The following is a 12137-nucleotide window of genomic DNA, read 5'->3' as shown; positions in this document are numbered from 1 at the left end:
TATATTCAAACATTGAAATGCAAATATAGATTCATACATATTTTTACAAAATAATAGTCTTATACATTTTAATATAATTATACATATTCTAACAGAATGTCATAAAAATAAATAAAATTCTTAAGAACATAACATTCTTGAACATCATTCCAACCATTCTTACAAGAATTGCATTTTGTGTTGTGTTCTCACTGTCACTAAATCGAATTATGTAAGAATAAAATTCTATGAGAATGTTTTATATGACAATTAATATTACAACTTTAGTAACTCTAACAAAATATAGTTTACTGGTACAAAATGAATGAAAAAGATCAACCAACTATATGAGATAAATGAAAATTTTCAACAAATAAAATGACAGATGTTTTAAATTTACAAAAATAAATACTAATAACACACCACCTTTTTGTTGATATTTCGGTTCTTCTTTAGAAATCAATATATTGTGTCAAATTGTCCCGTTTCATCAGTTGGGGTCTCATGAAATTGTTTTTTCTGTATAATTAATAAGAATATTTGAAACTTGAAAAAGTGGAGAAATAGATGAGTGTTGATGACATGAGGAAGAATGAGGACAAGACGAATCAGGTTTGGGTGTCATGGCAGCTGTAAAAACGGTGGTGGTTAATGGTGTTGGGTGGAGTCGTGTGACCGCCGGTGGTGGAGTCGTGTGTGGCGATGGAAAGAAGAAAGACGATGTGTGTGGATGGTAATGAAACGGTAAGTAATTTTCTAGGGTTTTAAATATTATCTTGCCTAAATTAAATGGATTGATTAAATGTTTATTTAGTTACAAAAATTTATTAATAGGTAAGATTACAATTTTACCTTATTTAGGATTTTGAAATGATTGACTCACATTGATCCTTACAACCACACAATAGATAGTTAGAACATTTGAATCATCCCCTCTCTCTCTCTCTCTCTCTCTCTCTCTATATATATATATATATATATATATATATATATATATATATATATATAAAGTTATTTGATAATTATGCTACAAAAAACGGCTCCTAACATGTTGAGACCAATTTAAATGGTCATAAATATTGTTTTATGAAAGTTCAACCAAATATATTTATATTGCAAACATTATGATCGACTACTTTAATAAAAATGCAAATTGATTTATCAAGTTAATTTCCTTTTCGTTTTATTTATATTTGGGTAATTTTTTTTTTACACATCTAGATAACGAACTTGTTGGAAATGTTCATATATGACCATTATGACCGGATGTAACCTGTTACAACCGGACATAATGGTCATATGTGAACACTTTCAAAAAATTCGTTATCTAGATGTGTATAAAAAAGAAAATAGTTACTCAAATGTAAACAAACCGAAAAGTTAATTATTTTAATAAAGTCAATTCCCCTTTAACAAACATTGTTTAGCAAGTAATAAAAATCCTTAAATTATTTCTTGAAAATTTATAAACTTATACATCAATATTAATATGACTAATCTGTAATAATTACAATCGACATATAATAACATAATTTATATAGAAATCTTATTGCACGGTATAAAAAAAATTATGTATGTTTTAAAACGACAAGATATGCATTCCTTTGTTTTTTTCTAAATAATTGAGCATGCCAAACACAAAATACATATATATTAAATATGGTGAGTTGTTTACGCATAAGCAATCCATGTGTCTCCACTTATTAGGTTTTCATTTACTTGGCTTTTAAGTACCATTTGCCACTCTGATTTAGCATATAAATCCAAATGATTACCCAATAATTGTAGTTTACATATTTTACCCAACTACTAATGTATGATTGGCTTGATAAAAATAGAATAAAATTTCATGATAATAAATTAAGAAAAGCAATTGAACAAGCATTTTCATTTTATGATCATTTTAAGTAATCTAAGAGAATAAATAAGATTTTAATATAAAAATATGTTTGTCTGTAAATATAATATATAACTGTAACCCCAAATTAGTTACAACAGTAATATTTTTGTTATATAAATTAAAATTATAATAAAATAAAATATGTAACAAATAAAGATGGATTACATGTTAACCATTAGTCAAACCAGTATCAAGACGTTTGTTTATACATATGATATGATGTTTACACAATTATACAAGTTTTAGGGATATTAAACTGAATGGAATCCAATTCCAGTGACAATGGGAATGGGAATGGGAATCAGGGAATGATTGTTGGATTAATGCCAGTCAAGTCCACCCAAAGTGGTAGACCCCACACCCTCCCACACTTCATTAAATCCCACTGCTTCATTGTCAATTCCTTCCATATCACTGTCCCACCACCCACTCCCACCTGCATCTGTTTGTCAAAACATAATTTCTGCCTATTACACCATTCCACTTCAAAAACTCTATAGTACCTTATAATGCTTTAATAGAAAGAAAATGAAAGTAAGCTGCTACTTACAGTGATTATAATGAGGCAACGGTTTCTTGTTTCTGATGAAGGATTTCCGATGTTTTGTTTGCTTGGGCTTTGGGTCGCCTCCCAGAACAACTAAAACCTTTGGAGCAGGTGGTTTTCTAAGCAAACCTTGTCATCATTAAAACACACAAATGTAAGTTGACTAAAAAGGACTTTTGTTGTTGACCAAATGGGAAAGAAAAAAATAAATAAATAAAGCAATGAATTGATGACAGACCTCCAAATGCGTTTCTGCTTTTTGTCAAATCTTGAATCTGGGATTTTTCTGTGACATGAGTGGTTGTACTATATTGAGTTTGGGATTCTTCTGGATTTAAATAAACAGTATCTTTGTTGTCCTTAATGGGCTTGAAATTTTCAAGAACATCAAGGATACCATTCAACTCTGGTCCCTCTGTTTTTTGGTCAAGATTTGCTTTATGAAGAGAGTCATTAGCACCTCCTAGTGTGAAAAATGGTCTCTCTTTACCCTGATAATAGCCACAACTAAGTTCTTGAATCCAGCACATTGAAAACAAAAGAAAATAACTTTACAACAGTTTAGTAATTATCTTATGAGTAAGCTATTCAACCTTCTGATTTGTGAAAAGGGCAACAAGTGTTTTAGTTTAATGTTGCAACTAAGTGATTCCATCAGTATATGAATAATTGGATGAAAGAAATGTACTTTAAGGTCAGAGATGACACACACTTGTATCAACAATGAGCTTAAACAAGAGTACACTAATAAGTGTACAATACTATATGAAATCCTTAATATATCATTAATGAGCTTCCATTTCACCTAGAAATTTATGTTTACACTAACGCATAAACGAAGTACATTCATGAAAGTCGCATCTTTGGAAGTTGGAAAGCAAACCAGCTTCAACAATCTGTTAACAGTATGTAGTTTGGTTTGCAGGAAAGCGTTTGGTTGTACTCTATTTATATTTCCTTATATCTTACTGTGGTTCAACAAAGCCTTTCAAAATGTAACAGAGAAAACCTGGACTAATTTCGACGAGTCAGATGTTTTCTGCAGTTTTCGGTCAAGAAATGCCGATAATGAAATCTTCGGACGCTTCTTGCTTTGTTGTCCATCCTTCATTTTTCCTCTAGAATCACCCGACCTGTAATTGAAAATTTCAAGATCTACAGACAGCATTCCTAAAAAAAACAAACATTTTAACTGAAAAAAAAAAAAAGGAATTAGGGTTTATCGAGGATTTACTGATCATCTTCAGTGGATGTTCGATGGATGAACGTAGACGGAATTGATAGTTGTCCACGAACCCTAATCGATGGATGATTTGAACTCATTCCTTTGATCCTTTCCTCGAATCTTTTGGTTGAATATTTGAACTTACACTGACACGTATGGAGCGTTTTGGCGCTAAAACTTGAACACTTTCATCTACCCCCATTTTGAGATAAATTGGTTTGGGCTCGCACTCGCAACTTTTACGTGGGTGGGTTGAGTTGGGCCAAAAACTTGTTTTATATTATGATTTGCATTTTGCAAATTGAATTTGCAAGTGTGCAACATTAAATTCACAATTTCTGATTTCTAACAAAATAAACAGCAATTAAGCCTTTTTTTTTTTGTTTTGAAAGGGCAACCCACCAACTAACATCTACCGGCCACCATCTTATGACTAGCAACTAACAATTACGAGCTTTTAACTAGTTTTGTCAAACATGTTCATATAATAATAAATATGTATCAAATGATGGTAACTTTAGATTTTGATGTTCTTTTATGTACAGATTAGTATTTTCCATTGTGTATTACCAAAACAAAACATTTTTTAGGGTATAAATTTTTAATTGACAAAATTGCAAAAATGGTTACAATGGTATGTATTTTTTCTGGGGTTTTGTCCAAACCTTGATTTTTTTGGGTTGGACATCCTTTTAACAATGTTTGTCCATGGTTTAGGGTCCTTCAAAAAATTAAAATGACTATTATACCCTTTATTTGTATTTTTATTTTTTTAATATTTTAACAATTAAAAATATAAAAGATGGCCCACAAAAATCCTCTCTCTCTCTCCCAAAATCAAAAAGGAACAACTGCGATCATCGAGCACCTCCACTGGCTCCTCCCTATAATTTGTTCAGATGAGGAAGGCGATGATGACCTTGTAGTCGTTCCCTTACCTTTCCCACCATTTTTTTTTGAAGCATCAACAACAGAGCAATATCTAGCACCAATGGCAGAGTCGGTGCTGGAAGAGGAATACCAGTTCCGAAAATGGCTTTAGGAAGGAGCACCATGTCCACCTGGTAAATAGCATACATACCCATGGATGCTAATTTATTTTATTTGTAAAATTAAATGTAACAACCCCAAAAAACAGGATAAATTTTTTCATTTTTAAAACAAGTACTACAAGTATAAAAATTGTTCCAAAACCATCACAATGTTTAAATATCACATCATTAGATTACAATATCAAAATGTGGAAATAACGGGAAAGAATGTTGTGTCATCACGTCGGACCCTTCCCCTTAGTACTGGAAGTACCTGAAACCATAAACACAATCTGCAAGCGAACGCTTAGTAAGTTTTCCCTAAAATACCACATACCAACATAAAAATTAATGTTATGGGCCAAATCATAGTCTTATCTATAATTCTTGTCGAGGGCTAAATCCTGATCTTCCATACAATTGTTAGGGGCCAAATCCTAATCTTTCATGCAACTGCCAAGGGTCAGATCCTGGTCTTTCATGTAACTGTCATGGGCCAAATCCTGGTCTTTCATACACATATCATACAAGTAATCTGTATCCTATAATACAAATAACAGACCGACCTTGGTACCTTCGACCCATTGATACAGTGAGAAAACTTACCTCGGTTTACTGGAAACACAATACTCTCGGATGTTGAATAGAAAAGTCTCACACTATCACAAACAAATAGCCCTAATTAGTATTAGGTCATAATCCCAAAACATAGGCCTACACCTTAAGTCCAAACTCCTAAGATAAGGGCCCAATTGCCTTTCCCATAATGAGCCTAACCATTATTGACCCAAACGAAAATAACGAGCTCCAAGGCCCACAAAGGACCAACTACACCACTTAAGGCCCATTAGAAGAAGTCATAGGCCCACCTGCTCTAAACAGGTCAAGGCTCAAAACCAACTAAGGCCCAATGACCCAAAAGCCCTACAAAAGTCCAAAATCCCATTGGGAGTGTACGGGCAGCGTAATCTCAATACGCTCGGCGTACTTGACCGCCATGCAGTACGAGCTACGTACACCTTGGTACGCTTAGCGTATTGAGCTGCTCAGCGTATTTAGCCATTTGGTGCTTAATCCATGCAACCGCTTAGTCTAACTTTCAGATTTCGGTCATTAAGGGGGTCCTAAGGCATAAAGGTGGCAACTTTATGCCTTAACATGTCTTATGGGAGTCCAACATCCATTTTTGTTTGTCAAATCATACATAAAGGACCTAGATTCTGATACGCTTTGAGCATAAAAAACAATCATATATGTGCATGCAACCCTAAAATTGATCTACGTTTACTCTAATTGAACATACCATATGAACAACAATGTAGAAACCCTAGAACACTAGTATATAATCAAAATTACATAATTAGGGTTACAAAACATACCTTCGATTGTTATATAGTAATAACAATCCAATTCCTTGATGTTGTTGAGTCTTAGAGAACAAGTGTCACAATTGTCGCATCTCTAATGGCTCACACCCAACACTAGCAATTGAAGGAGATTATGGAGAAAAAGAATGGAGGTAAATTTTTGGCTGGAGTTATCTAGGAAGAAGTGGCCGAAATCCATAGGGTTTAACCCCTTTATATAGTGCAGTTAGGAAACCCTAGATAAGCCCAAGTCCAAGATAATCTTAAACCGGGTAATTATCTACTTTCTTGATTATCCAATAAGGACTATTCTAGAAACCCTAAGGCATGTCAAAACTGTCCATGTCTATGGAGGGTTCTAGAATGCCTTTTGCTCAACTATTGAACAATTACAATTCAGTCCCTGCACATTTAATTAATTATGTTAATCCCAAAATTAATTCTAATTAAATATCAATTAAATATTACTATTTCCAATTAATATATTATTCTCATAATATATTAATAAATTAATTATTTCAATTTATTAATCAAATAAATAAATCAACCTCTTTCTCCAAAATCACCCTTCCCAGATGCTAGTATCGAAGGCAACCTAAAAGGATTGTGCTAAAATCAATTCAAGTACATACCAACTATAGTTATGGGCTTAGACACCTAATCCAACAGATTCATGCATAGCTTCATATCAACCACCAAGATAACATTTTTATGCTTCTAACACGCCAAAGGGACTAATATCTAGCATTTCTATCTTATGGAGTTGTCCAAACTCCCAAAAGAGAGCACATGGACCAAAAATGAGCTCATAAACAAACCCTAACTCTAATTATCAAAAGGATCAACAAGGTATGAGCTTTTTACCTTCAAAAGCTTCTTAAGATGATGTTGAGAGCACACGGACCAAAAATGAGCTTATAAACAAACCCTAACTCTAATTATCAAAAGGATCAACAAGGTATGAGGTTTTTACCTTTAAAAGCTTCTTAAGATGATGTAGATTCGGGATCTTGAAGATCAACCACGTCCAAGGCTTGATCACCAGGTTCTTATTCTTGCAACCACGCCAAAAAGGCCACCAAAGTTACTTCCAAGATCAAATATCACACTCAAAAGGCAAACTAGGGTTTTAGGGACGTTAAAAGCAGTGGAGGTTGATAAGGGTGAGGGTCCAAAGGTCATAAATGTGTTTAAATAGGGCTCATGCCTAAAATTAAGGTTTCACTTTTGGCTACGTACGCCCCGCATACGTGGCTCAGGTCCCTGATCCAACATGCCCATATACGCTAAGCTTACATAAACGTATGTCCAGCATATGAAGGGACCTCTTTCGCAATTATATTTTTATTCCAAGGACTAAAATGAAAAATACTTGGATCCGAGTGTTACATTAAAATTCAATACCATCGGAAAATCCAAACAAGATCCAAGCCTCATGCTCGCTGTAAAATAACTATGACCTGGTCATCTAACTAACCAATCCAAGATATTGCTTTGTTGGATAACATAAATGCAAACAACTAAGATTTTACTCTCCTACCCCCATTGTATCTCTTTTTTGCTCTCTTTAACGAGACAAAGAGGTATTCAGGTCCTTGTGGTCTCTATGTTTATTTTTCTCATGTATAATAGTAATTTGAGGAAATCCTGGTTATTTCCAAATCAATCATCCTTTCTATACCGGATTCAATACTTGAGTATTAAGAGACATATCATCATAGGAACAGAACCCCTTGTTCATCGTTTTTCTTAGATAAGACCTTATTCATATGTTCTTCAGTTTTCTTGGAGAACCATTTATGTTCTTAGACCTTTGTAAAGGGGAAACAAAGGTGTGTAGACCTTGGTTCTCATATTGAAGGGGGGAGAAAAGGGAATAATGGCAGTGGTGAGATTAAGGAAGGGAATGAGACTACCTTTTCTCTATAACACACACACACACTTATACATAGTCATATATTGAAAATTATACACATCCCCACCCTAGTGTCTTCATCATATTTATGACCTCCAAAAAATAAAATTGGAAGATAAACAGAAAGAGAAAAGAAAACAATGGATAACATACAAACAACAAGATCAAATAAATGTGGATTATGTGTCTAAGTTCATAACTATTTCTGGAATGTACTTGACCCGGTTAGCATGATCCATTTGGGTTGCATGGCATTGCAACAACTGGATAGACTAAATGAGAGAAAGGACACTTAAGGTTTATTAATATATTATAAGTTCTAATATATTAATAATATTATTTAATTAATGTTGATCAAAGAATTAATTTGGAATTAATTAAGTGATCAAAAGACTAATTAAATATATGGGGTTGATTGTGTAAATCATCTGTTCTTGTATAGTGGGCTAATGATCCATGGTTTGTATGGATTGGGCTAAAACCCATAAGGTGCTCCATGGATAATCCATGGAGGTTACAAACCCATGGATCATGGAATATGGAAAGCCATGACAATTAGGGTTTACATGGTGTAACCCTACTTGTGTCACAACTATATAAAGACCCCTAGACTAGCAAAATCGGCACTACTACAAGCATGTAAAAATAGGGCTAGCCGAATTTTGAGTATAAGTTAACTTCTTTCAAGGTTATTCCAAGTGTTGTGGTGTTGTGTGAGACATTTGAGGCATCACACTTGAGGTGCAAGGCTCACAAGGTTCTCAAGGAATCCAAACAACAAAAGGTATGTTCTTCTTCTAGCATTTATGTTTAAAAGTTCCCCATGCTATGCTAGATAGGTTAAGAACCTTGGAAAAACAATTTTTCATGTATCATAGTAAAACATAGATCCAAGGTTTATAGGGTTGCATGTACACCATAAGAGTGTTAGAATGCTCAAAACCCTTCAGTGGTATCAGAGCTTAGGATTGTTTATTTGATACTTGATGCAAATTGTTGAAAAAAGTCGAAAAATATGCAATTTGCTGGGTGAACTCGCCAAGTCCATGGGGGGACTCGACGAGTCCATGCCTAAAATCATCCTACTTGTCGATTAGGTTCGTGCACTCGACGAGTAGAATGCCCAGAGTGCAGTTTTTCGAGTTTTGTTGTTGGAAATGGACTAGAAACATTACCCTAAACTGTTTTTGTCTTATAAAACTTGTTTTAGATGGTGTAATGGTTATGCTAATCCATTTTCAATGGCTATTATTAAAAATTCAAGTTTTATATGGTTTATTTATGATTCTTGAAATTGTTAATATGCATTTTCATGAACTTATGAATTTAGAAGATCATAAGAATTATTTGTAACTTGCTTGTTAGTTTAATTCTTGATCATTATGTGTTTTAATGGAATCAATAATTTGTCCTCAAGTTATGGATTACCAAAAGTCACTCTTTTAAAGTCCATTATGAAACACATAGGTTACATAAAATGAAAAGTCTCTCATTTTAATAAACCATTAACTCATAAGTTATGAAAGATGAAAAGTCTTGAAAGTTACAAAACTTGCCCTCAAGTTTTGGAACATGTAAAGTCACTTTAAAAACTTTAGTTCCAACCCCTAGAATTTTAGAAGTTAAAATTCAACCCTTATACTTTATAGTAATATTATAAGTTTAATAATAATGATATATGTATAAGAACAAGTCGTTTTACCGTTAGTAGGCCTCATTCACGAAGCCGGTCTATAAGGGGAGGCATAAGGTTACTACCTATAAAATGGCAACTTAATGGGTGTCCACTCTCACCCACCGCTTCCTTGACCGGTGGAGGGTCGTTAGCCGAACGGGTAAGACAAGGACTTTAAATCTTCATTAAAAGTATGATGAATGTAAAGTAACTAAATGTTTTTTTTATAAATTCCCAATCTTAGTTACATTAGGAAAATGTGAATAAGGTGCTAACCCATGAAATTACAGTTTGCACTTTGATTAAGCCGTTAGTGGAGCGTGTGTGGTTAACCGCACACTAACCTGGACTTAACAAGGTAGGCAAAGGGTGGCTTAAGGTTTGTCACGGGTCGGTGGAGCGCGTGTGGTTAACCGACACATCGATCGAGTGATAAACATTAAGGGTACCAAGTAATTTGCATGGTTACTTCACACCTTGTTTTGTGATCCTCGGCATCCCAGTCACAAAACATGAAGGGCACACTCGAGATTGAAACATGCCATTGAAAAGTTCAACGAATCTCAAAGATCTAGGATTTTCAAAACCAATTAAAACCTAATAATTTATTTCATTTGTCATGGTGGAAATTGGTGAACCGTCATTCACCTACCTTCAAATATTTTATAGCTTGGATTATGACATCCCTCTTCTAAGTTATAAAATATTGTGTTGGTTCCTAGCCTTAATATTTCATTTGGGTGTCTTATTAAGGACTATCTTTATATCTAATCCAAATTTGTCTTTCTTCTTTTCAGATGTCTTCCAATAATGTTGCTTCTGGCTCAAACCCTACTGGCTCCTTCTCTCTCATGAACCTTTGTGGGAGAGTCATTTTCGATGGATCCAACTTTATGGATTGGATCAGGAACATCAGGATGGTCACTCGATATGAGGACAAGGAATTTGTCCTCGACAAGGAGCTTAAGGAACTTGAGTCGTCTGCAACTCCTGAGGAGATCGTTGAATACCAGGCACATGAGAGAGATGCTACAAAAGTGGAATGTATAATGTTGGCCACAATGACAGCCGAGCTCCAAAAGTCCTATGAGGACTATTACCCTTTTGAGATGCACCAAGATTTGATGGACCGCTACCATCAGAGTGCTCGTCAAGAGCGGTATGAAATCATCTCCTCCATGATAACAACCCGAATGAAGGATGGTGAACCCATCATGGGCCACATGCAGAAAATGCAAAGGTATGTGGACCGTTTGCTAAAACTGAATGTGAACTTCCCCGAGGAGTTGGCAATTGACATCATTTTACACTCCTTACCTTCGTGTTATGATCAATTCCGAATGACATACCACATGAACAAGGACAAAGTTACACTCATCAAACTTCAAGGACTCTTGAAGACCACGGAAAGTGGTCTTAAAAGTAAGTCGGTTGTTACTACTCCTACTCCTACCGCAACTCCTGTCTTGGCAATCAGGCAAGGAAAAGGAATGAAGAGGAAGAGACCTTCGAAGGGTACCAAGGGAAATTCCCTTGATGGCTCATCTTCAAGTGGAACCAAGAAAGGTTTTGTCACTCCTTCTGCCAACCCTAAAGAGGTTGAATGCTTCTATTTCCAAGAAAAGTCGCACTAGAAGCGAAAACTACCCAAAGTACCTACAATATGTTAAGGATGGGAAAGTAAAACCCAACCATGAAGGTATTTACACTATATTTTCTATTAACTCACCCCATTATAATTATTGGGTCCTTGATACAGGCTGTGGTATTCACATATGTACTGATTTGTAGGGACTAAGAAGAAGTGAGAATATGGAGCATGGGAAGATAAACTTGATCATGGGGAATAGGAAAGCTTCACCTGTCACCAAGATTGGAATTTATTATTTGTTGCTAAGTAGTGGGTTAGTGTTAGATTTGAATAAGTGTTGTTACTCCTCTGAAATGCCGAGAAATATTATTTCCTTTCATGGTTTGTACAAACAAGGTTTTACCTTTTCGTTTGATAATGAATGTGGTGGTATTAATGCTTTCTTTAATAATGTTCTTTATTTTAAAGCATTACCTTGTGATGGTGTGTATGAAACTGTGTCGGTTGTAGGTAACCTGGGAAATAATGTGTTGTGTATCGATTCTTCCACTAGCTTGGATAAAGCATCATTATGGCACTGTCGGCTTGGACATGTAAGCAAGAAATGCATAGGCCAACTCCAAAATGATGGAGTCTTGGAGTCATTTGACCTAAAATCAGATGCTAGTTGTGAATCTTGTTTGCTTGGTAAAATGACAAAGTCACCCTTCAGTGGTACGTGTACTAGGGGTGAAGGTTTGTTGTATCTCAAACATACTGATGTGTGTGGACCCTTCAAAACCGCCACAAGGGATGCTAAACGCTTCTATGTGACTTTTACTAATGATTTTAGTAAATATGGATATGTCTACTTAATCAAGCATAAGTCAGAGACCTTTGAAAGATTCAAAGAGTTCAAACAGGAAGT

At 34.8% G+C, this 12137-nt stretch overlaps 1 protein-coding gene across 1 annotated transcript; it reads right to left on the bottom strand.

The window, feature by feature from the left end:
* Positions 1-2019: 2019 nt before the first annotated feature.
* On the bottom strand, positions 2020-3817 carry LOC111912050 (uncharacterized). The gene is made up of 5 exons (XM_023907800.3): positions 3661-3817; positions 3436-3559; positions 2665-2917; positions 2430-2555; positions 2020-2321 (listed from the first exon to the last, which is right to left on the bottom strand). The coding sequence occupies exons 1-5, from the start codon at positions 3747-3749 to the stop codon at positions 2200-2202; spliced, it is 714 nt and encodes a 237-aa protein (XP_023763568.1). The 5' UTR covers positions 3750-3817; the 3' UTR covers positions 2020-2199.
* Positions 3818-12137: the final 8320 nt, after the last annotated feature.

Source organism: Lactuca sativa, chromosome 6 (assembly GCF_002870075.4).
Source record: "Lactuca sativa cultivar Salinas chromosome 6, Lsat_Salinas_v11, whole genome shotgun sequence".
Classification (NCBI taxonomy): Eukaryota; Viridiplantae; Streptophyta; class Magnoliopsida; order Asterales; family Asteraceae; genus Lactuca; species Lactuca sativa.
The sequence above is the reverse complement of the archived record's forward strand: the minus strand, read 5'-3'. Positions and strand labels throughout refer to the sequence as shown.

Coding starts and splice junctions, on each gene's coding strand:
- LOC111912050 (XM_023907800.3), bottom strand. CDS start 3,749: ATGAGTTCAAATCATCCATCGATTAGGGTTCGTGGACAACTATCAATT. Junction 3,560..3,660: donor ACATCCACTGAAGATGATCA/GTAAATCCTCGA, acceptor TTTCAATTACAG/GTCGGGTGATTCTAGAGGAA. Junction 2,322..2,429: donor GTTGCCTCATTATAATCACT/GTAAGTAGCAGC, acceptor TTTGACAAACAG/ATGCAGGTGGGAGTGGGTGG.